This window comes from Carlito syrichta, unplaced genomic scaffold (assembly GCF_000164805.1).
Source record: "Carlito syrichta isolate Samal-C Ts95f unplaced genomic scaffold, Tarsius_syrichta-2.0.1 Scaffold309858, whole genome shotgun sequence".
Lineage (NCBI taxonomy): Eukaryota > Metazoa > Chordata > Mammalia > Primates > Tarsiidae > Carlito > Carlito syrichta.
In genome coordinates this window covers 661,417-687,555 of record NW_007253954.1, presented here as the reverse complement: position 1 = coordinate 687,555, position 26,139 = coordinate 661,417, and the positions used below count along the sequence as shown (strand labels likewise).

General features: G+C 39.1%; 1 protein-coding gene across 3 annotated transcripts in view; it reads left to right on the top strand.

Annotated features, from left to right (window-relative positions):
* Window positions 1–26,139, top strand: part of DAAM1 (dishevelled associated activator of morphogenesis 1) — a 181,390-nt gene that overhangs the window by 132,724 nt on the left and 22,527 nt on the right. For 2 of the 3 annotated variants that reach the window (XM_008068062.1, XM_021717559.1), the window contains 13 exons: window positions 672–766; window positions 2,694–3,027; window positions 3,654–3,764; window positions 3,883–3,986; window positions 5,175–5,241; window positions 5,462–5,579; window positions 6,022–6,160; window positions 6,451–6,509; window positions 10,416–10,603; window positions 11,129–11,428; window positions 11,732–11,839; window positions 18,526–18,555; window positions 19,681–19,787. In XM_008068062.1, the coding sequence (XP_008066253.1) occupies window positions 672–766; window positions 2,694–3,027; window positions 3,654–3,764; window positions 3,883–3,986; window positions 5,175–5,241; window positions 5,462–5,579; window positions 6,022–6,160; window positions 6,451–6,509; window positions 10,416–10,603; window positions 11,129–11,428; window positions 11,732–11,839; window positions 18,526–18,555; window positions 19,681–19,787 (1,760 nt within the window). The remainder of the gene's footprint in view (window positions 1–671; window positions 767–2,693; window positions 3,028–3,653; window positions 3,765–3,882; window positions 3,987–5,174; window positions 5,242–5,461; window positions 5,580–6,021; window positions 6,161–6,450; window positions 6,510–10,415; window positions 10,604–11,128; window positions 11,429–11,731; window positions 11,840–18,525; window positions 18,556–19,680; window positions 19,788–26,139) is intronic. The other variant, XM_008068063.1, reaches the window with a different exon arrangement.

Genomic DNA, 26,139 nt, shown 5'->3' with positions numbered 1-26,139 from the left:
ACCTCAGCCTCCCAAAGGCGCGGGATTACAGGCTGAGCCACCGAGCCCGGCTGTGTTATTAACTTTAATTGCCAGAATGTTGTATGTAAGTGCCGATCCAGTCTTCTTCCTATCAAATATAAATAGTAATATCTACCTCAGAATATGGTCATGGAATAGTTAGCAAACTTTTGGGCAACTTAATCACTATCAAGATTTCTAAACTTTTTCTTAACCCTTTATTTAAAATTAGAAGGACCTAAATTATAGTAGGTACAAAAAACTTATGAAATCCTCGATGGTGTTGCTCTACTTTTTGACTTATAAGTCTTAATCATGTATGTATTGATTATATTTAATGTGATAGTAGGAAGTAATTTGTTGGTTTGTATTATTTATACTCTAATTAAAAAGTAGTATTTGCAGGTTCAAGACCAGACTGGGCAACTTGGCAAGACTTCATCTCTATAATAAATAAAAAAATTAACCAGGCATGGTAGTACACGCCTGTAGTTTCGGCTACTTGGAAGGCTGAAGTGGAAGATTTACCAGAGCCCAGCAGGTCGACGCAGGGCTGGCCATGAGTGTGCCACTGCAATCCAGTCTGGGTGAAGAGTGAGACTCCAACTCAAAAATAAATAAATAAATAAAAAGTAGAATTTGAAGGAGTAACTTCTGTTTCTGTTGCATAGAGAAAATCTCTGCTGGCTTTAGAGAAAGAAGAAGAAGAAGAGAGAAGTAAAACTATAGAGAGTTTGAAGACAGCACTAAGGACAAAACCAATGAGGTAATTTTCCCCTGGGTAATGTGTTCCTCTCTCCCTTCTCCTCTCCTTCTCCTTCCTATTTTCTGCAACAGTCAATTCCATCCAGGAAGTCTTAAATTAAAAGCATGTAATTAAATCATGAATAAGATAACTTTACTCATTGAACATTTAGCAAAGAGATTTTTTTCAATGAAAAGATATGCAGACAGCCACTAGAATGGCTAAAATAAAGGCAGAGAAACAATGATGGCAAGAATGTAGAAAAATTGAGACCTTTCTTCATTGCTGGTGGGAATGTAAAATGGTGCAACCCCTTTGGAAAAGAACAGTTTTTCAGAATGTTAAACATAGTGTGACTGTGGGAAATGAAGACATGCACCCCCCCAAAAAACAACGACAAAAAACTTGTACACAAATGTTCATAGCAGCCAAAATGTGGAAACAACCTATATACCTTTCAACTGATAAATGGATAAATAAAATGTGATTTATCCACACAATGAAATATTTAGCTACAAAAAGAAATGAAATTACTGATACATGCTACAACATGGAATAACCTTGAAAATATGCTAAGTGAAAAAAACCAGTAATGAAAGACCACATATCATAAGATTCTGTTGATATGAATGTCCAGAATAGACCGATCTATAAAAACAGGAAGTAAATTAGTGGTTGCCAGAAGTTGGGGAGAGAAGAAAGTGGTCTTTTGGGGTTAAATTAAAACATTCCAGGTTGAGGTAGTATTGGTGGTTGAACAACTCTGTGAATGGACTAAAAACTACTGAATTGTACACTTTAAAAGGGTGAGTGCTATGGCATGTGGATTATTAAAGAAATAATAAGAATAAAAAAGAAGGTGGACTTTCTGGCAGTAGTGATTCATTTCCTCTCTGGTAGTCAGCTTCCACTATGTGCCTCCCACATCTTCCTTTTCCATTAATGCCGCTAGGATTTGGTAAGTTATTGGGATTCTTACAGGTATACTTCATTATCACAGGTGCTATGAATGAAGCCAATTGGTTGAATGAACTTGGCTAAATCTGGGTCATGTGGTTGGGTCAAATGGCTAGAAAATAAAGATACCTTCTATTTGACTATAAAATGCAAACTAAGAAAAACTACTGATTCATCAAAAATACTGTGCATCTGTGTGATGATGATCTAGATTATTCTAACAGTGTTTCCCTCAGTGTGTTCTGAAGTCTTAGATGTTAAGGAGTATCCAAGGCTAAATAAGTTTGGAAATTTCTGGAGTAGTCAGATAAATAGGCTATATAACTTCAGAACTTTTCAGGGGCTTTAATATCCTCATGTGCATCGTGAATTATTCTTATTGATTAACTTTACAGCAATTAAGTATTACAGATACTAGCAAAATTAATATATAAAAAAGTATTGCTTTCATCTGTTTTATATATTGAGAGTCCATGTAGCATGTCATACAAAAGAAGGGTTTTGCTGTGAAACCTCAGGGGTGTAGATTATCATTTGTTCAACAAGCAAATATCCTGGAATTTAAGGATATTCTTTGACTTTCATTGATAGGGAGTTTGGATCAGTGATCAACAAATAAGAGTACATGGGAACTAGATGCTACAATAACACAGGATCAGCAGATGATTTTAACCTAAGACAAAATATGTATTTCTGAGTGTTCTCTTGCTCCTGATTTTTTATGGATGTATGATCTGTTAATTGGTTCTTTATACCAGCTGATATGTGTTTACCTCAAGTGGAGGTTTTTTCACACTTCTGGTTAGACCTGACCATTGGGTCTGTGCCAAGGAAGAGGCAAAGAATTAAGACTTCATCAATGTAAGCGTTCGGTACTTTAGGAAGTAAATCTTCTTCCTTTGCCCCATCCCTCTGCTCCCAGACTTTTCTATTAAAGATTATAACAAAACCCCACAGGGACTTAAGTCTGATTCACTTCTCTTCGTGACAGGTTTGTAACCAGATTCATCGACTTGGATGGCCTGTCATGTATTCTCAACTTTCTAAAGACCATGGACTACGAGACCTCAGAGTCTCGAATACATACCTCTCTCATTGGATGTATAAAGGCACTAATGAACAACTCTCAAGGTCGGGCTCATGTCCTCGCTCATTCTGAGAGTATTAATGTAATTGCTCAGAGTCTGAGCACAGAGAATATTAAAACAAAGGTGGCCGTGCTGGAAATCTTGGGCGCCGTGTGCCTGGTTCCCGGAGGCCACAAGAAGGTTCTGCAGGCCATGCTGCACTACCAGAAGTATGCCAGCGAAAGAACCCGCTTTCAGGTGGGTGCTCCCTCAGCACCTCTTCATTTACCCCTTTCTAAAACCTGCTCAAACAGGTACCTTTTCTGGCCCTGTAGGGGGTACATTATTTGAGATTTCCCTCTGTGGTAGTTACTCAAACTGTGACTTCAAACATTCCTTTCCTCTTAGATTTAAGAATATACTTTTTATAGTTGATTAATCTACTATTTACAGAACTTGAAAATCTTGGACTTACAGAACTTGAAAATTTGGCCCTACATCTTACATATTACACAGCACACATCTTTTGAATCCACTAAATGGGGTGTTCCCTGAAAATTTTATGGGTTGCTATTCTTGAATTAGATCAGTATGAATATTTTCTCATATTTAACTATATTTTTCTCACTTGTGAAAAACAAGCAGAGGTAATGAAGCAAAATCTTTTGTACTTTACATATATGTGTGTATGAACATATATGGTGTAAAAATTTTGAAAGTAGCCTTTTTAAGGCTTATCTTCAGAAAAAGGTAGCTTTCTATGGATCAGTATAATTCTGAATAAACACAAGATTTAAAAATTTGGGAGTATAAAAAAATTCACAAAATGAACATAATGTTAGTAATATTTCAGTCCTTTATTTTTATATTTGTATCTTTGATAGACGTTAATTAATGACTTGGATAAAAGCACTGGGCGATATCGAGATGAAGTGAGTCTCAAGACTGCCATCATGTCCTTCATTAATGCAGTATTAAGCCAAGGCGCAGGGGTGGTAAGAACCTTCTGAATACAATTTTTAAAATGTATTGTTAAAAAGCAATTTTTAAAAAAATGATTACTGTGTAGTCTAAAAACCATAAATATTTATTTTACTACCCTTTTACTTTCAGGAGAGTTTGGACTTTAGACTTCATCTTCGCTATGAATTTCTGATGTTAGGAATTCAGCCTGTAATAGATAAATTAAGGGAACATGAAAATTCAACATTAGATAGGTAAGTCAGACTGTTGTGATTTGAGATCGTTTGTTTTTTTCCATGTGTGTAGTGCAATGTCTCCTCAAGTGCCAGCCTGTGGATTTCTTGTGATCTGTCTGTAACAAAAGGGTCTTGCACCAGGATGTTAGTTCAGTTAATGATGTTTTTATAGTAAGACTTTGTTGGTGAAGGAAGCAGCACACTGTGTCGAGAACTTAATATGGATTTTGGCATTAGACTTGAATTCATAACTTATCCTAGTCTTGCCTCTTACTTCCTATTCTCGTAAAATTGCTCAATTTTTCTGAACTTTACAATTTTTATACTTGTAAAAAAAAAAGGTGGTGGTGATAACAGCTACCTTTCAGATCTGTTGTGAAAATTGACTATAAAACATGTGGAATCACTTAGCACCTTTGATAGACATTCTATGAATGTTAATTTCCACTTCCTGTTCATTAGCTCTGGTTGGCAATCATTTTACTATCTCTAAGATATTTCTACTAGCTTTCAGATCTTTCCTTCTATCAATCCTCTCCTTCATTCACGCACTCCAGCATGCTCTTCTCCTTGGTATTCTGTGAACGTATAAAAAATACTCTTGCATCAGGGCCCTTGCAGTTGCTATTTCCTCAGTTTCAAGTGATCTTTCACAGATGTCCAAATTGCTTGTTCCCTGCAGAGAAGCCTTTTCCAACCATTGTGTACACATTTTTCACCTCACCTCCCATCATCTTCTATTTCCTTTGACCTGTTATATGTGTCTTCTTAAAATGCATCTCCATTGTGTAAAATACATAGTAGGGGCTCAGTATATATTTTAGTGAATAAATGAATAGTGTGAACAGTTACTTTGTGATTTTCAATTCAGCAGCAAGTCAAGTGTAGGTATATGGGTTTGTTTTTCCATAAAGGGAGTCTATGAGTAGAATCTGGACTTGATTATTTATCGATTTGCTAAGTATTAATTTAATAATTGCTTACTATATGCTAGGCACCCTAGGCTTATTGTGATCTTATTTCTCTCAGGTTATGTCCTTTTTCCTAAGAAAGAGCATAGCTAAGCTTAGGCATTCAAATTTTATACCTTATTTCTTTTAGAGATCTCTCTGAAAATTCAGAAAAGACCTTAGTATTAATGTCCTGAATTCTGTGTGCCTGTATTTGTAGACTGTTCTACTTAATTTTTATTTAATTATCTTTCAGGCATTTAGACTTTTTTGAAATGCTCCGAAATGAAGATGAACTAGAATTTGCCAAAAGATTTGAACTGGTATGTATGCTTACCATTATTCTGACTTGACTGATCAGCTCACAGAGTTTTCCCCTCATAATGTGTGTTGTGGGGTCGACAAACACCAGTGTAACCTATGAGTGAGATAAAAATTCTCTTTTGTTACCTAGTTTCTGTTTGCTTTGAATTTCATTCCCTCGCACTGCGGGAATTGAGGAACGTAGATGTTTGACTTAGATTTCTTCTTCTTATAAAATAGGTTCACATAGACACAAAAAGTGCAACTCAGATGTTTGAGCTGACCAGGAAGAGGCTCACTCATAGTGAAGCTTACCCTCATTTCATGTCCATCCTGCACCACTGCCTCCAAATGCCTTGTGAGTGTGTTTGTGATTTACATTTGAGCTGTTGAATGTTTGAACATTGTCCAAAGGGCTCTGTCTTCTGAGCAGTGCTGTTTAGATTAGGCACACACCAGGGATTCTAAACCTTGGAATGTGCACATTGGAGTCCAATGTGCGTGTCCGCACAGCTTAAGGGGTGTTAACGCAATTCTCAAAGTGAAATAAATTAAAATTTGATTTCAGAAACAAATATATGCCTTACAGCACATTTAGAAAAGGGTTGTGAGTAGCAGAGTTGAGATTGCTACTCAATCAAATAAGTGATCATTGTATGTCAGAATTCCAGCAGCTTTGAGAAGCGTTAGTGCAGATCTCTTTGGTTCTGTGGCTCTAAAGGGTGACCACTGTTGAAAAATATTCATCCTAGTTTAGAAATAATTTGAAGATTTTTTTTCACTATTCTTTTCTTTTCTAGACAAGAGGAGTGGCAACACTGTTCAGTACTGGCTACTACTAGATAGAATTATACAGCAGATAGTTATCCAGAATGACAAAGGACAGGACCCTGACTCCACACCTTTGGAAAATTTTAATATTAAGAATGTTGTACGAATGTAAGTCTCTTCTTATTCCACTGTCTGTGAGATAATGGTGACAATGTTAGACATTTATTTTATCCTACATCAAAATAACAGCTGGGAGAGCTGAAATGTTTGGGAGTCAAATATGAGTTACTATATATACACATGCAATATGTCTAAGTAACATCTGGTTTTAAATGGATTTCAAGCATGCACTCAGGATTTTCTCTGCAGTAGACTATATTTGTATCCAGGGAGAATGCAGAGTCAGCCATAGACCATTTATATTTTTTGTAATAAGTGTTCCTTTAACTGTTATGCAGGTTGGTAAATGAAAATGAAGTTAAGCAGTGGAAAGAACAAGCAGAAAAAATGAGAAAAGGTAAATGATGAGACCCTGACAAGGGAAGAGTCGTGTTGATGGTTATTGGGTGACCCTGCTTTTTGTATATTTTGAAATTGGCATTAATGTTTCTTGTTGACCTTAATGCATAAAACCTTGTTTAATGTCTTAATCATTTTGCACTGGCTGTGTCAAATCAAGCTATTTTACTTGTCATGATGATTCTCAAATATTTTATGCTTTTATTATAATCATGTAAACAGTTTTCTGAAAAGCTAATAGCATTTGTTGTTCAGTATTCATTCATTCAAATTTTCTAATCAGGCTGGGCACAGTAGTTCATGCACTTTGGGAGGCCAAGGTGAGAGAATTGCCTGAGCCCAGGGGTTCAAAACCAGCCTGGGCAACTTGGGGAGACCTCGTCTTTACAGTAAATAAAAAAATTAACTGGGCATGGTGGCACATACCTGTAGTTCTAGCTACTTGGAAGGCTGAGGTGGAAGGATCGCCTGAACCCAGCAGGTCGAGGCTACAGTGAACATGAGTGTGCCACTGCACTCTAGCCCGGGTGACAGATGAGACTCCAACTCCCTCCCCAAAAAATTCAATCATCCAAACCCTTCCTCTGCTCCATAACGGCTCTTTAAAGTGTACTGGTTTTTAATAATATAATAAGGAACACTAGGGATTATCCAAAATTTTAAGAGAAGAGTAATCCATTTGGTTTCAGCTACCCAATTCTCTCCATGACCTTAATTGGCACCAATTATAAAAAGATAAATCATGTAGAAAATTAGAGACCAGTGCAGAGATGTGTGTTATGACATGTAAACAGGCCAATTAGTAATTAGTATTTGAATGTGTCTTGGATATTATCACTCAGCATCAAATGACAGGAGAGACATTTATTTCCATCACCGTGTCAACCACTCACAGTGGTTGTCTCTTCTTTTGTCTCTTCTTCAAAATATTAAAGCAAATTGAAGTTAGCCCTTTTATGGGAAACACTCATAGTCCCAGACATCATGCTGCCACCATGCTATTTAACTAGCTTCCTTTTCCTTATCCATGTTATTCAGTCACAGCCAATGAAATACAGTAACACTCATCCCACTATTTATTGTGCAAAAAGAGGGTCCAAGAGATGCATAGGCATTTCTTTTCCTGTCATCACATTTGTCCTTTTCCATTGAGCAGAAAGGCAAGGCCACCACTGACACCAGAAAATATCAAGTGTTAATTTCCATTATGTTACGAGTTCCTCGCATGTATTTGGATTACCCTCAACTAGGTGGTCGTGTACATGTATTTTAAAAATAAATCTCAGTAACTGCTACAGATAGAATAGAAACATTGATTAAAAGGGTAAAGAGAGATTAAAAGTTAGGGTAAAGAGAAAATAGTGGAAATTTTCAGAATACACTCTTTAGCATGGAGATTAAGTGTGCAAATTGAGTAGAGTACTTAGTACATTAGCTTTGCAGCCACTCATTAGTTCATTCCATGAATACTTATTAAATTTGAATACTTATTAAATTCCTGTATGTGTCAGGCACTGTGCTAGGCTCTGGATCTGAGTCTACCCCTCACTCACCGTGTGGATATGTCATGTCCTTTCTTCTGCCCCAGTCTCCTCCTTCAGTCTGAGGATCAAACCTAACTTACATGGTGGTTGTGAAGATTAAATGATAAAACAAATGTAAGAACATTAGCATGGTGTCTGGTACATACTAGTTACACAATAAGTGGTAGTGACTATTACAGAACGTGGGTGACTGGGGTGGCACAAAAGAAAATCTCCAAGGTTGGTGGGAGGAACAGTATGGTTTAAAGTGAAGTCATGAGTAGAGTGTAAAAGAGGAGGGCACATATTGACAAATTAGTCCAAAGATGGAGACTGTAAGGAGACAGGCGGTTCTACGGACCTGAAAGAGACTATTTGGGGAGAATTATCTTTAGTGCAGCACACTGGGAAGTGTTCACCAAAAGTTTAGTGAATGGATGGTTAATGGATACCATTTATGGAGCTTTCCAAACCTGGCATTACATCAGGATCATCTAAGGAGCATTTGAAAACCACGGATCTAAGCCCTGTTCCCAACATGCAGAATAGGCTCCTTGAAATAGGGCCTCAGGGGTACTAAAATGTTAAAACATCTTGGGCGATAATATGGCACAGCCAGATTTTTTAAAGACTAATGTCTGGTGAGAGGAAGGCAAGTTCCTATTCTTATAATTGTCAAAGAGGAATGACATGGAGATAAAAGAAGGAAAATGGGATACAGTGAGGTCATTTTTAGATGTGTATCTAAAGTCAGAAAAGCAACCATAAGGTGGTAAAAGTGGGTTGATGGTTATCTTAGTTCCATGGCTGGTAAAAATCCAAGAATTTTGTGACTCCCACTGCTCTCTGCAAACTCTAATTTTTTGGGGACTCAGAAGAGAGAAGGTCACAGAGAAAACAAGGATTTAAATATGTTATCAGATTCAGAAATAGAGACCAGTTCTGCATAGCTCTGCCCCAGTGGGTTCTATCTCTAGTGGATTTATTGATATAAAAAGAATAGGAATTGGGGCCACGTATTTGAAATAAAAATCTCCAGCCTACCTTTATTAATTCTCTTTTTCAAAGCTCATGACTCCTAGCAACAATGTTATGTTCATTGGCGATGTAAGCATGATGCTGCATTAGATGCCTTGTTCCATTATAGCAGCCAGTAAAACTGCAGCTGAGAGCTAAGGTTTTCTCCCCATATACCATAATTCTCATGCTTAACCAACACTGCTGCCCTTAAAACAGTTAATACTGAGATAATAACATTTGCTTTCACAAGTCTTTTTTTTTTTTTTTTTTTTTTGAGTTGGAGTCTCACTCTGTCACCCAGGCTGGAGTGCAGTGGCACACTCACGGCCACCCCAGCATTGACCTGCTGGGCTCCGGTGATCCAAGTAACTGGAACTACAGGCATGTGCTACCACGCCCGGCTAATTTTTTTTTTTTTTTAATTTATTGTTGAGACGAGGTCTCCCTAAGTTGCCCGGGCTGGTCTTGAACCCGCGGGCTCAGGCAATTCACTCGCCTCAGACTCCCAAAGTGCTGGGATTACAGGCTGAGCCCCCCAAGCCCGGCTCACAAGTCTTAATAATTGTTTGCCAAAAGCATAAGATAGTTCAAGAAGCTTTCAGTGGGAAAGAGTTGGATGGGAGAAATGACCCCCTTTGGGAAAAAACCCTGGGTCTGCTGCTTTCTCATAGGCGTGATCCTCCCTTCCAGCCCTTCATCTGGTTGGACATGAGCTGGCAAACCTAGCTCTTAAAAGCTAGACTTAGACCAGCCCCGGCAACTTGGCGAGACCTCGTCTCTACAATAAATCAAAACTGAGCCGGGCGTGGTAGTGCGCCCCTGAAGTTCCGGCTACTCGCAAGACTGAGGCGGAAGGATCGCCGGAGCCCAGCGCTCGACGCTGCGGGGGCCGTGAATGTGCCACAGCACTCCAGCCTGGGCGATGGAGTGAGACTCACTAAAACAAACAAACAAACAAAAAAGACTTCTCTCTATCTCATTTCTCGTTTTGTGGAAAGGGGCCCTTTTAACATTCATTTTCCCTAATGTTGCTAAAGAGCCATTTTAATGACAAGATTCTGAATTAATTTCCAAAAAGATACTGTTCTTTTCAAGTAGTTGCTCAAACTTTTGTTTCATTTCTGGAACTCTGACTTTAGAGTCTTTTCTAAAACATAGCCAATAAAACTGTTCCTCTGAAGTCCCCTTCAATCATAAACACTGCTTAGCCCTCAAGTCCCTCCTTCTGATAGAGAAGAGAAAGAATATTTACCTCATAGAACCTCCTCTCTCTGCCATCATCCTCGGTCAATTTTATTTTTAGAGAAAAGACTTCAGCTCTGAAGATTTCTGTTTTCACGTCCAATTGTTTTCATGTGTAGAGCACAATGAGCTACAACAGAAACTGGAAAAGAAAGAGCGAGAATGTGATGCCAAGACCCAAGAGAAAGAAGAGATGATGCAGACCTTGAATAAAATGAAGGAGAAGCTGGAAAAGGAGACCACCGAGCACAAGCAAGTCAAGCAGCAGGTGGCAGACCTCACAGCACAGCTCCATGAGCTCAGCAGGGTGAGGTCTTCGGTTCCGCTTGCAGCAGCTGCTGGGGCTTTCCTGATCCTGGAGCCCCTCACCCTTGAGTAGGCACTTATGACAGGGGGTATAGATCCGAGACAGCTCTTGATTTTTCACAGTTGTTAGAGGACTCACTCCTTCTGCTATCATGTAGGTCAGACAGCAGAGGTGGTTTGGGTGGTTCATGTTTAAATACTGTTCAAATCTTGTATAAAGAGCAAAGGAAATCATATTAGCTTCTTAAAATGAAAACTGATTTCATTAACACCAGACTGTGTGATGGTGCAAGAAGTGAGAGAAACATAAATGCTTTGCAGACTGGCGCTCAGGTATCAGATACAGAGGCATGACTCAATAGAATCCATGAAGGCCCCAAAAATGTCCATTTGACTTTATTGACTCTCTAAACCCACATTCTCAGAAGTGTGAATTCATTTTCAGCAAAGTTACAAACTCTCAAAATCATTTAATGAATTTACTTCTTCACTGATTTTTTTCTTTCTTCCTGTTTTATCTTTTCAGAGGGCAGTCTCTGCTTCCATCCCAGGTGGACCCTCACCTGGAGCCCCAGGAGGGCCCTTTCCTTCCTCTGTGCCTGGGTCTCTCCTTCCGCCCCCACCGCCCCCACCTCTGCCAAGTGGAATGCTTCCTCCTCCACCACCTCCACTCCCTCCAGGTGGCCCTCCTCCTCCCCCAGGGCCTCCTCCTTTAGGGGGAATCATGCCACCTCCTGGTGCTCCAATGGGTCTGGCACTCAAGAAGAAAAACATTCCTCAGCCCACAAATGCCCTGAAATCCTTCAACTGGTCTAAACTGCCCGAGGTAAGCCATTTGTCCCAATTTTCCCTCTGATGGACACATAGTTCATGGTGTTGTCACCCAAAGGGAAAACAGCCCTGCTGTTAAATGATGTCATTTTCTAGTGTGGACTCAGGATTCCCACTTGCTCAGATATTTAAGTGATAAAGCTTCTGAAATAAATGTCACACCTATTGAAACCAGTTCACTTTGAGTGGCTGGTAGACTGAAAAGTTAAGGATAGCAGCACTGTTTTTTAATGAATAATTAGTCTTTTATTTTTGTGTATTACTATATACCATACATTTATTACCTTGATGTTTCTAGAACAAACTGGAGGGAACAGTATGGACCGAAATTGATGATACAAAAGTCTTCAAAATTTTGGATCTTGAAGACTTGGAAAGAACATTCTCTGCCTACCAAAGACAGCAGGTAATAGATGTGCTCTCCAGATGTCAAAAAAGGAGAAAAATTATGTCTTGTGCATGATCCCTGGCCCATCAGCCATGACCATGATCCGATAAGCATCCTGGTTCTAGTCTGTTTGTTCTACGTTGGTATTTTCCTGCAAAGCAGCATGGTTGTGCGTGTCTGTGTGTGTATCCAAGTGCCTGTCAGTTGTATGTGAACAATTGAAGGTATATAAGCTCCTTGTTAGGGAGCTTTGTACCTAGTATGTGCCCAAGACCTTGTTTCCATTGGTGCAAAGAATTTTGTATGTTGTTATCTCTTGTGTTTAGTCAAAATGGGTCACCAGGAGAAAATATTAGTAGGAGAATTATATAGCTTGTATTGTTACCTCACAGTGCTTGTTTCTGAAGCCATTTTGGTTTATCTGAAATTTTTACAATACATATCAAATGGTCACTATCAGAAGCAGAGTACTTTTGGAAATAGATGGAACCTTTAGTAGTATGGGGGTTGGTAAATGACTATAATTTGGCAGCTAGGTAGACCCTAGAGATAAGTTTTAACTGTATGTCATGAGCATGATTGACTAAGAAGAGGAATGGCAAAGGCTGAGTGAGTGTGGAAATGGCAATGATGCAAATAGCAATAGACAAGCTACTGAAGAGTGAGCAAAGCTTTTGTGGCAATAGCAGGAACATGTGACTTGGTGCTTGCTGGCTATAGTCAACACCACTCTGTGAGTCCTAGTCATGTCTGTGTGGTACCTCTTGCTCCTTAAAAGAACATCTTGGTAGAGTCTCCTAAGGTTGATCCTGAGGAGATCGCAGCAAGATGACCAGGTATGGAGAGTTTCAGAATAAAGAAAAGGTAGCATACGATCCCACACGGTCAATCAGAGCCCTGGGAAGGTAAAAATTGAGTCCGAGAGTGTGAGAAGAGTCATATGATGGCTAGAGGAGAGGATGATGAAGAGAGTAGAATGTGCCTTAAACAGGAACACACAGGAATGCTGGGCACCTTATAGGGGCTTTCCTTGGGCTTTACTGAGAGGCCCTTCACTCCTGGGTGAGTCATGTCCAGGGTGGAGCATCCTCAAACAAACAGCAGACTTCCTAGTTGGCTTCCTTGGCTTGGTTCCCAAGAAAGAATGTCTTTGAAAAGAAATGCTAAGCACAAAGAGAGAAGATGAACTGAGGCTGGGGGAAACACAAAAGCCAAGTGTTTTAAAAATGTTTCTAAATAGCCTTTGATGCATCAGATTGACCATAATATGCTTTTTTTCTTTTCTTTTCTTTTCTTTGATATCCTAGGAAGGTGTCTTCTGGGCCTCTGGGTCTTGACATGAAATCATGGGGCATTTTAACAAATATCTTGGTAATTAAAAAAAAAAAATCTTTTGACCTGGTTATATGTCCCATTGCTTTCCCTCTTCAATTTTTTGTGGGTGTTCTGGTTTGTTTGTGGTGAGTCAGGGTCTCACTCCATTACCAGTGATCTCAGCTTACTACAGCCTTGACTTCCTGGGTTCATGTGATCCTTCCACTTCAGCCTCCTGAGTAGGTGGGACTACAGGTGTGTACCACAGGCCTGGCTAATTTGAAATTTTTTTTTTTTTTTTTGTAGAGACAAGGTCTCACTATGTTGCCCAAGCTGGTCTTGTACTCCTGGGCCCAAGAGATCCTCCTGCCTCAGCCTCCAAAAGTGCTGGAATCATAAGTGTGAGCCAGCATACCCAGCACCCTCATCAGTTTTGAGTGCTAATATTAGTCCATGTTGGTTGCCTAAGATGAAAGTTTGGGGACGTAGAAAAGTAAATTAAAGGAAGGGAAAGCAGCAGTTACTCTAAATGATGCTATTCAAGTCCAAGCATGTGGGTTGCATTTATTATAAAGGCAGGTGGTTGAAAGACCTAAGTTTACAAGACTCATAATTAACTGGCTTTCACCAGAAGGTGTGGAAGGATGCTGCCAAAATGCTCTGGGACAAATATGTGGACAGTTCTCAAGAACCCCGGGAAACAGGATTGCAGAAAGCCTAGCAATCGGGTAATTGTCTCCTAGCAACCCACACTGTTTAAGTGATCAGTAGGCATTTCAGCCAGGAGAGACCATAGCATTTCATTTATACTTAACACTAAATAGACCAGTAAGTAGAATCAGTTGTGGCCATAGTTTCAATAGTTCCTCCTAGAGAAATATTTCACACACCTGCTCAGCTTGAGTACTTAATTCAAGTTTATTTCTCCTTTGAGTACTAGAATTTGAGATGAGAATATTCAAATCCTAAATATATCTTCTAAGTGAGGATAATTTGAACCATTTAATAAAATTTACTGAATGTTGAGAGACAGAAAATCCAAAGATGTAGACATTTTAGTTGGAATATGTAGGACTGAGTAAAGGAAACAAGGTGCCTGTCATTGAATGTACCCGTGTCTCATGACTAATGAAAACATCAAAGAACTATGCATTTTCATCTCAGACTTGGCAGTGATTATATAATTCACCTGAACTGCTCTCTCTTCTACTCCCAAATGAATACTAGGGACCTATTTTTTCCATAGTGTCCCCTCTTTCCTCCCTCCAGAGTTATGAAACCCTGTTCAAACTCCCCAGACTTCAACCAGTTTTTTTGGCTATATAAGCTTCTCAGAAGGGCAAAGGAACACATGAATACCATTACTGTATGCATGCAACAGGAGCCATACACAGAGTAAGATTTTGAAAAACATACCAGCAATATCAGATTAGTATAATTTAGGTGAGTACTGAAAAATGATACTTAGGTGTACATGCATATACATATACATATATCCATACTTCTATATGTATGCTTATACATATGCTTGTACACTTATAAGCACACATAAAATATGTCCAGTTGATGTGAGGAATATTCAAATCAGAATAGATATTTATATTGTCTGCTTTGTATGTGATGTACTTCAAAGGATGCAAATATGTTAAGCTTTTGCATAGGATCCCAATGTAATGTACAATATAAAAGCAAAGATGAGAAAAATCTATAAATAATTACAATATGGACTAAAAGATGATAAGCATTATAAAGTATTCATTGCTTTTCTGGTGCTGAGTGTGATATACACAGTTCCCAATCTCATCAACCCTCAAATTTAGTTCCCATGGAGCTCTTACACTTATTATTTAATACTCACTCCCACCTCTCTGAGGTGGATATCATTTTGTAGATAATAAAAACGTGGCTGAGTGTGTATTGTGTATTAATTGACTACAAAGTAGCATACTTTTCAATTTCACTTTGTTTCTACTCCATGGTTTTTATTCATTATGAATGTCAGACTTTGTATAGGATTTTTTTTAATTCCAATTTTAATAACAAGACCACTGCTATTCAGAATTTTCTTGTCAGTGCAGATATCAAAGGTGTGCAGAGCTGATTATCTGGCTTACGTGCCACATGTAATGGAATTTAATAACATGCAGCTATTTCCCTATTCACATTCCAAAAGTTCATTTGAAAGTCAATTTCTTGACTCTCAGGACCTCTTTTTCTCATTGAAACTACATTATACATGATTTCTAGGTTAGCCACAAAAGACTGATTTAAATACATAATGTAACACATTACGTGGTAGTGGTATTTCAGATAAAATTAAACAACCTACATCTCTGTTTTTTGAGAAATTTTTATCCCCAGAAGCTATGGATTCATTTCTTCGTATGAATGCAATTGAATAGAGAGGAAATGAGCTAAAGGGGCTACATTTACCTAAAGGAAGTCATATCTCTGTAGCAACAAATTAACAGCTCACTATCTGTTTCTTTCCTTTGGTGTTTACCTGAGAACAGCCCCTCTTTAAGGATCTTATTATCAACACATTGTAAAAACTTTTTAAAGCGTCTTTGCTGTGATTTAGGGAACAAGGAATAACTACTGTCCCAGGTTCCAGAATCCAACTTTTCCTGCTAATATGTCATACAACAAGGCATTTTGGGGGTTCCATTTAGAAAATTCAGTAGCGTCTTCAGATTTTTTTTAAATGATCAAAGAATTTTCTTTTTTTGTTCTTTTCACAATTTTTATTATTCCATACATCTAATTTTCATATTGAAAAATTGTATGAGTTAGGCTATTTATTTCAGTATTCTTGGTGCTTAGGCTTTGCCCATGAAGGCAGAAGAAAGAACTGTAAATAGTGGTATCTTAGGACCAAAAACTAAGTTCTATAACGGGGCTCCAATGTAAGAGTTAATCAAATGCAGGGTTTTATGTAAATGTTGTGTGGATTTTTCTGGACAGAGATCTCCACCTTTTACAGGTTTGTGAAAGTATCTCAACCTTATTTCAAAATGATCAAGAACCATTCATGTAAGAGTTATTGTTATCAATGAAGTATTGAGTCATTATTTCATTGTGGATACCAACCTACCATAATCTGTCAGCACTGCTTTCTGAAAACATTAAGTCCCAACTTTCTATTTATATTCCAAGCCCTAAACCCTATACCAAAAATTGCCAGGAAAGACCAGATATCCTGTTAAGATGGAGCCAAATTCAGGCGATTCTATCATACTTGATCCAAGCTCATTAGACGTATCTTTTGTTATTTCTCTCTGATTTTTGAATAAATAATTTGAGTTTTTAAAAAGAATGTTAACTTACTTGAAATAGACCTGGAAGCATCATTTTTATTTCTAACATGCCCTTTCCAATGAAACTCATCTTTGTGCTTTTATTTCTAATGTGCCAAGTAAAAGAACTTTAAAGAAGTGGAATCTAGAGGCTAATAATTAACCAAATTTTTCCTAGCATTCTTCATTCTCACCTCTGGAAGGATAAGATACATTTCTTAGTTACTATTATACTTATTACTGCTGCTGGTTACAAATGGGAGCTCCAGCTGCCTTGCAGCTCAACCGAAAGCCAAGCAAAAGGGGAATAAATGGACTTGATCCTCCGCCTGGGCAACTTGGCTAGACCTCCTCTCTACAATAAATCAAAAATCAGCCAGGCGTGATAGTGCATGCCTGTAATTCTGGCTACTTGGAAGGCTGAGGCGGAAGGATCGCCGGAGCCCAATAGGTCAAGGCTGCAGTGGCCGGGAGCGGCCACTGCACTCTAGTCTGGGCAACAGAGTGAGACTCCAACTCAAAAAAAAAAAAAAGAGAAAATAATTGTATTATTGTAGCTTCCAGGTATTAAACTCATAAATATGTCTCAGCTGCTGTACAAACGCTTTACATGCATTGTCACATTTAATACTCACAATAATAATCCAACTGTTAACCCCATTTTAGAGACAGACTGAGCCCCAAGTCACACACCCCGTAAATAACAATTGCTTGATTTCATAGATGTCTACACTTGAGGTCAGAAGTCTTACTTTCCTAATAATGGGAACTTAAAATGTAGAATGAGTTGCTAGAGAATGTCATAAGAGTTTCTTCTTTGAAGGCCAAATGGTGAGAGCAGGATCTAAATTCAAACAGCAACTTGTTTTTTAAGAGAAGAAAAAAATTAAAAGGTTAAGATGACCTCACGGAGTTCATTTCACTATAGTCTGTTTTGCCCGTGAAAGGAAACTGCTTCTGCAGAAAAAGTCCCAAGGAGCTTCAGAGTAGAAAACTTGACAGTTGTAGCAGGGACAAAAGAAAACTGGAAGGAATATCAGAGGATTATCAATTTATTTCTTAAATGCCATTCTAGGAAAGCAATGCCTCCTTGTATGGTTAGAGTAAGGGGAGAACACATTCTGTTTTCCACTAGAAGAATTATGTGAAACAGCTCATCTGTGTAAAATTGGCCTTGGCAGAACTGCCGAGACCAATGAGACCTTAAGGAATCTGCTGAGCAAATGCTGGTTGTGCAAGCTGTTGGCCTGAAAACTGGGGCGTGTTTTGCACACCGAAGCTTTATTCATTCCAGCATTGCAAAAATATGCAACTGAAGCTATAACTTTCTCATAACATGTCGATTACCCCTTCCTCTTTCCTTTTTTCACTCCAAGTCTCTTCTGAAAACTTGGAGTCAGAAGAGGCTGTCGACCTTTTATGCTTGAACAGACCTGAGGCAGTTGTATCAGGGCCACCAATGGCTGCACACCACATGAACCACTGATTGTTTTTCCTCATACCTACCTGTAGCACCTCTAGGGCATTGTCTGGACTTTATAAGGGTACTGAGGTTTATATTACTGACTTGGGTTGTTCACCTTGTCTTTCTGTAATCCTTATGACACAAGAAGACTGGCGGTTATTTCCATTTTTTTAAAAAAAACATATTTTTGGTAGTACATAACAATGAGAATAGTTTCCTCAAGTTGATGAAATTGATTGATATTCTCCTGCTTCAAGTAAAAAGCATTATGTTGAGTAAATGGAGCCAGTGATTGTTTTGAAGAGGATTTGTTTCTTTCCCAGCGTGGATCCTTCTGGGTTGTTTTAAGCCCTTTCTTTTCTGAATCTAACTTGCCACCATTGAAAATTATATACAGCAGATGTCGTCATCTTTCTCTACACTGAATGCTTGGTACTGTGCTCTTCATTGGATCTTCAGCCAGTCTTTCTCATCTTCATCAACTCTCATTGATGATCCTAGGGGTGTAAATCATCTCTTACCTGCATCAGTGATTTCCTTGACTACTTTGACTTTCCCCTGTTTGTTGCTGTGGTTTCTGAACTGCATGTGTCTGATTTGCCTTTTCCATGCCTCTGCCATGGCTGTAGGATTTCTTTATGAACAGTAACTCCAAGCAGGTAAGTGAGCTACCTCCTAAACCTTTCTTAATATAACTCCTTGGCTCACTGTAAGCTTGAAATTTCTTGGTTTTTCAGTTTTGTTTTTTTTCTATTTGTTTGAAGACAGCATAATGCAATGTCTGGGTAATTCCATGTTGAGTTTCAGCTCTTAATTGAATATCTAGTGGTATGCCTGAAATTTCAGCACAAAAGACAGTTGACATTTGATCACATGGTTCCTCATATTCTAAATTCCATATTGCCTTTGTTTCCTAGACTGTTATACAGTTGCAGAGTTCTTTAGTTTCCTTACATTAAAAAAAAACCCATGATCTACTTTTTAATTGATCTAACTACTAATGAAATAAGACTAGCTATCTATCGTTAGTCTGTTTTCATCTTAAACTTTTTATTATTATCAATATCTCCGATGCCCAGTCTACTCAAACAGTATTTATGTATAATTGTTTCATGCTTGTTCCATCATAAATTATAGCCAGCCATCATTGCTTACAGATGTCTGTACAGCAACAGAATATGCAAGTAGTGCTTTATTGTTGGTTCTGATAACTGAACTGATGCCTTGAACTGGCTGCTCTCCACTGTCCATCGGGCTCCAGGGTAATGAAAGATACCATCTGGCCTTGGGAGCTTCCTGCTGCACATGGAGACATTCAGGAGGTTTTATTGTTTAGCTGTTTTGAATGTTTAGGATGCAAATGGTTCTGGGCTGAATGGGTCCTGCGAATGGCAGGACCTGCAATGGCAAGCCTTATCTAAGCTTGATTCATAGTGACAGTTCTTCTGTCTGCAATCGGTAGGAATTTGGGGGACAAAAGGAGGGCACCACTCACTGATAATGTATGCACGCTTAGCATCATCAACTTAGAAGCACTTTGTTCTTCCAAATAATGCTTTTTCAAATGTGGGTGGCCAGCTTTTCTATTTCCCTTTGCCAGCAAGATCTTAGCCTTTGTTTCAACCCCACCACCTTCCTACACTCCCCACCTCATCATCTCAGCTTTACCCATGTGTATATGTAGAGTGTGTGTATGTGTGTGTGAACAGAAATGTAAAGGAAACGTGTCTGAAGTCTGAATGTCACTGTTGGACTTTGATGGATCTCTTTCGTGCTCTTTACAGAAAGAAGCAGATGCCATTGATGACACACTGAGTTCCAAACTTAAAGTCAAAGAGCTTTCGGTGATTGATGGTCGGAGAGCTCAGAATTGCAACATCCTTCTTTCAAGGTATTGTTGATAGGAAGTAAACATTTCTAGTAGAACCAGCATTTCTGTGATGTGGCTCAAAACCACATGTTTGTAATTTTGTTTTAATTGTACCCTGCTGAGGTACAGATCTTTGGATTCTCTTCTGTTAAAATGAGAACTCTTGGTGCTTACTTTCCCTTGTGGAATATATCAGAGCTGGATGTCTTCTTTCTTTGAGCTTAATTTCTACAGACTTCTAAATTTAAAAGCAGAACAACCTAAGTCAATCTTTTCTTCCCAGAGGTCTATAAGATGGACTTGACTTTTATTTACACTAAGCCTTAGAGATATTTTGGTCATTAAATAGCATTGTCACAAAATCAGGACCAGTAAATGAAGACTTTTTATTTTGCTTTCTAATGTCACCTTTTTATATTTCAAGGTTATATGATTTCATGCTCTTTTTGAGTATTTTTATGGCTAAAAGAACATGTAAATTTCAAACCTTAGTGAAATGCTAATTTATCCAGTTCAGCCCTGTTCAGAAATCTTTCTCATAATTAGTGAACCATTACGCCTTGGAACTTGAAAAGAAGAAAGGAAATTTGGGAGCCTGGAATCTGATTGCAGCTTCAGGCAATGTTGTCAAGTTGTTCTGGGCATTTCAAATAGCTTTTCTGTATCCAGTTTCTTCTTTTCTCTAAAAAGGACTTTCACATTAGGCAGAGATACCTAATGCTTATGAGGTGAATGAAGATGTAAGGAATCCTATGCTGGGTCTTTAAAGATAAGTTCATTCTGAGAGGAATGTTGTATATGCATTGAAGCTGGTATAAGGTGACTTCTCTTTCAGGAAGAGTGAAGAGAGAAGTGGTAGTTCTTATTATTTGGATGGCCTTAGAATGAATTTCTTTTAACACAAAGAGCTATTACTTGGTTTTCATGTTGGAATTTTGATTGTTAGCCAGATATATATTACTTTAGGGAGCAAATGTTTCTTTTAGTGAAAGAGAAATTGAACCTTAGTGAGATCTTTGAATTTTAATACAACTAGTAAGGTAACATGAACCATCCTATTAGCATTTCATTTCTGCCTCTGGCTGAAAGCTATGTCAGTGGTCAGACCCTGTATTTATTCTGACATTTGCTCCATGAACCATGCTCAGATTAGATAAAATAGTCTACCTGTCTTAGGTCTTCCTAATCTACCTGTCTTAGGTCTTCCATTGAAAATAACTTAAAGGTCTAGTTATTTTTCTTCTACAGCATTCTCCCCTTATCCAAAATTTTGCCTTCTGCGATTTCAGTTCTGCATAGTACACTGCAATAAAAGCATTTTAAGGTAGAGATAAAGACCACATTCACATACTTTTATTATGATATGTTGTTATAATTGTTCTATTTTATTATTAATTTTATTAACTTCTCACTGTACCTACTTTATAAATTAAACTTCATCATAAGTATGCATGTATGGGAAAAAATACAGTCTAGATAGGGTTCAGTACTATCCATGGTTTCAGGCATCTACTGGGGGTCTTGGAACATATCCCCCTCCACTAAGCAGGGGCTACTGTACAGTGTATGCAGGTTGTTTTGTTACCTTTTTATAAATAATACTTTTAATAGCAAAATTAAATGAAGATTGGGGAAAGGTTGTTGTTGTTGTTTTAATATTAGACTTTCTTAAAATATTTTGTACTTGTGCAGTCCAGATGAACATTTTATAGCACTTTGATAAAGGGAGCTGTCACACTGAATTTCTGTAGTGCTGAAATGCTTTTAGAGTAAAAACTATGGCCCAGTTCCTCATAGACAAATTATTCAGTACTAAGTGCCAACCAGAGTAATCTACACTAGTTACAGATAAGGTTATAACTCTCTCTGGCAAATTTCCCATTCCATTATTGAGGGAATTATTTCATATTTGTGATATGCAATTCCCTTGTTACCTTAAGAATGTCAGAGCCTAAGGTGACTTAGAACTTGAATGTGTCTAAACTCTTTCTAGAAGACAATTTTAAGAACTAGCCTTGTCGGTGTTAGATTATCAGTTAAAATCCAATTTAATGAATAAGTTTTGTTACAGTAGGCAGAATTAAAAAGCGTACTGTGGGTAACAAAGTAATTTTGAGTCCCAGTTGACCTTATGGTAATTAGGCCACGTTGATCAGGTTCTAAAACATTCTCTCCCACAGAAGATTCAGTGCCACATCCTTTTGTGCTCAGTGATAAGTTATTTTCCTTTTCATCAGGAAAGTACAGGCTGACATGTTAAATGTGTTGTGGTTAAAGGAAAAGGAATTAAGCAGATTTCATTTTGACTTGTATTTTGTTTACTTTTTTAACCAGTCAGCAGTTGACCTTTCTTTGCTTCTTGCTGTTAGTTCACTACTACACACAAAAGGAGCTTGGGTTTCAAGGAAAGGAGAGAGAGATGAAAGCTTGTTTCATGTTTTATTCTTAGATAGTCACTACTTTGGAGCATTTGTTTGCCTGGCACTGTGCTGGGTGCCATAGGAGGTACCAAAACTTAAGAAAGTGTTGCTACCTATGAGAAGACTTGTGAGCAATTCAGGGCTTCCACCGGTCTGCCTAGACAGACACAGAGCTCAGCCCTGTGAGAAACCAGCGGGCTTTACCAGAGAAAGTGGACCTCAAAGGGCAAGAACTGTTACATGGACAGAGAGGACAGAGCAACAGTTTCAGGGAGACATGCAGCAGCAAAGACGTGGGATGGGTATAAAGCATAGCTAGTAAAGAAAACCTTGCATTCGCAGCAGAGAAGTATCAATTGGATTGAACGACACCAGGCAGGAGAGCCTGAGAGTCACATCTTATTCGTGAGTTGGCCCGGGGTCAAGGCATAACCTCCTCATCTATGAAATGGAGATCATGAGAGCCTTGCAGTAGGCGTGTGCGAAGCCCCTGGCAGGGTGCCTACATGTGGTAGCTGCTTAGTTAATGCCTTGTCTGTATATCCCTGGGATCGGGAATCAGTGCAGTTTGTTCAGGAGGAGGACAGTGCATGTATGTTTTAATAAAATTTAAGTTTTAAGTTTGCTTTCTCAGGGGTTTGCAGGACTGGTTGGAAGAGGACAAGAGCTGGGTACAAGGATAGCCGACAGATGGGAGTCTCTTTCTGTTGTCCTGGTGAGACCTGATGAGGCACAGTCTGGAGAGAGATGAAGCTGCCCTCCATAGGACTTGGAGGCTGATTTTGTGCTTGGGAACAACAAATAGGAGTGTTTCAAAGATGATGTCAGGATTTTCTACCTTTCCACACTTACAGTCTTTCCTGCTTATTTTATTCCCAAAGGCCAGTAAACCTCTATTTCTTATCTTGCCATCTAGGGATTTATTTCCAGGCAAGCAGTCATGACACCAATGTCTGCCATGATGAAAGTCGGTGAAAAATTCCATGGGCTATATTTTCAAGAGCACTTGTTTCCATGGTATTTAAGATTATGCCTTAAAACTCCTCCTTATATTCTACAAGTGTTAATGGACCCTTTGGTCAGGGGCACCTGCCTCTACTCCATGTGGAGCCAAGAAGGCAGTTGGAAGGAGGCCAAGGCAGGAAGGAGGCAGGCTCACCCATGCCTAATAAGTAGGGTGTTGGCAACGTGAGTGACGAAGTCACCCAAGCTCTCGGTGAGGGAAAGCTTAGAAGATGTGAGTTTGAATGAGGGGGACTCCCAGGCACCAGGGATCGTGCCTTTCATAAATGTGGGAAGAATATGGAATGGGCCATGATGTACCTTAGAATGAGAATTCACTCCCCAGACAGCAAATGTTCTTCTCTCTCTCTCTCTCTCTCTCTCTCTCTCTCTCTCTCTCTCTCTCTGTGTGTGTGTGTTGACATGTAGCAATTTAAAATTTACTCTACTTTATTCCCTAAAACAGACCTCTAAAAAAGACAGAAAGAAAGTTTATATTGCAAAATGAAGCCACCTAAAACACAATTTTATGAAGTGTTCAGCCGTTCTTTTTTTTTCCAGATGCTCACTTAACCACGGCAGCCTGGGTGTAGTAAACCACAAAAAGCTACTCTAAAGTAGGGGAATTTGGCTTAAATCCACTGAAGCAGAGCTAAGGCTGATCTAGCCATCCATCCTTAACTTACTTTAATTATGCCTGGATGTTCCAATTCTCTTGGCAAATTTTTGAAATATTTGAACAACATGAAGTTAAATACTGTTTTAAGATGGCTGGTTTGTTTCCTGCCTTGTAAAGAAAGTTGGTGTGGATGTCTCAAAAGATGCCACCCTCTAGCACACCAGAACACTGCCAAGCTTTAAAAGCAATTAAAAGGCTAGAATTGGTAGGGTCCTTAAATTACAGAGATTAAAGACTTATTCTGTAGATGACAGATGATACTAAGATCTCTGCCACAACAATGTATAGAGTCATCCCTGAGGGCGGGGAAACCCTTCTCCTCTTTCCCTTAAGGTAGGGTTTCTTTGTCTGATCCAGTGGGCCACGTGCACGGTGTTATGTTGACAGGTAGATTTTCTTAAGTACTAGCCATTAAAGTCTCCGTCTCTTTGTGGGCTGCATTAAGGGAAACCAAAATTGTTATGAATTAGGTCTAGTGTTTAGTCCAGACAGCCTCTGGGGGTTGAAAGCATAAATATATACAATTTCAAAAGCAAGAAGTTCTGCGCTCCATATGGGGAGCTAATGAAATGCAAATCTGATACTTCAAGTATTGTTCTCACTCTGATTTTCAACTCCTTTTCTTTTAAATGCAAAACAGAAGGACTCAGCAGAGCTACACCATAAAATGGTTTCTTCACCTTGGTGTGAAAAGGACACAGAACTAATTTATTTTTTCTTATAAGCAGAGCTCGTCTCATGATTATTATAGATATTTCCACAGCCAGTTGGTTTTCATTAGTGACATTTTTAGCCTTCCCTATTGTTACTGCTCTTTGGCCTTGCATGGCCACACGATGGTGTTTGCACTTAATTGACTCAAGAGCCTTTAGTATCCTAGGATCCAGGACTACCCAGGGGCTGTATGGTTGAGGCCTTGAAGCCATGATACCGTTTCCTGCCTGTTGTATACATTATCCGTGCCAACTTAGCTAAATTGCTCCATTTAAGGATGATTTAAGGATGATTTTTCTACCATGATGTCCTGGGGAACATGTTTATAAGGCAGTGATTGTCCCAAGAATGACTAAAACCATCTGGAGAAGTCTGCTGGGACCAGGGTTGCTGTACACAGCACAGAGGTTACGATGGCACCATATCTCAGACGAGGTGGTAAAATGGGTCTAATTTGCTAACATGAGCAATTTGGCATTTTGCCTAGGTGCTATTTTGGATCTGAGAACATGAACTGGAAGGGAATGGTGTTAGTACAGTAGGATCCCCAAATTTGTTCCTTCTCTTTCTTGCTTATTGGCACATGAGACAACATTCAGTTTATGTAGCAGGGTGATGGTTTTAAGAAATCATGTCCCAGAGCTAGAGAAAAGGACAAACCAGAGGTGTGTCTCACCCGCTTCCCTGAAGGTTTTTTTTTTCCTTCCGCTCACTTCCATTCATCAGCCCTCACTTTCGTTTGAGAGACCGTGGAGAGTGCACGCTTTTGGGGAGATCATGTGAAGTGCATGCTTTCGGGGACACCACGGGGAGAGCACACTTTCAGGGAGACCACGAGGAGCGTGAGCTCTCCACACCTATGTCTGAGGGTATCAGCTTATCATCCAAAGAGGATAGCTACCTTTAAAACACATTTTCGGATGCCTTTGTAACACTCCCAGGTCTCATGGATGTCGAATACAGAGAGGGATGCCTGGTGAAGTAATGGGTATGAGAGTGTAGAGTGTTTCGGGAAGTGTTCATAATAACCACACTGAGCACAGTTTAGTGGTCTCTTAGTTGCATGTGAATATTAAAGCTACAGAAGGACTGCTACTTCTTTTTTCTGTTGTAGAGAAGTCTGCCTTGGAGAACATACAGACGGTTTATTGAGCCCTTTCTATGGCTAGGAAGTATGCTAAGCACTTTGCATGCATTAATTCACCTAATCCTCTCATGCACACACATCCTGTTTTGTTCTGTTTTTTGATGTAGTTATTATTATTCCTATTTTACAGATGAAGAAACTGAGGCTTAATAAAAATTTTATTGTGGTCATACTGACCAGGAAGTGTCAGAGCCAGGACTGGGACCCAGCCTATCTGATACCAAAGCCCCTACCTTCAAAAGCTACATGTGGGCTCAGGCAGTCACTCACCTCAGCCTCCCAAAAGCGCGGGATTACAAGCCGAGCTGGGCAGGCGAGACCTCATCTCTATAATAAATCAAAAAATTAGCCGGGCGTGGTAGCACGCGCCTGTAATTTCGGCTACTTGGAAGGCTGAGGCAGAAGGATCGC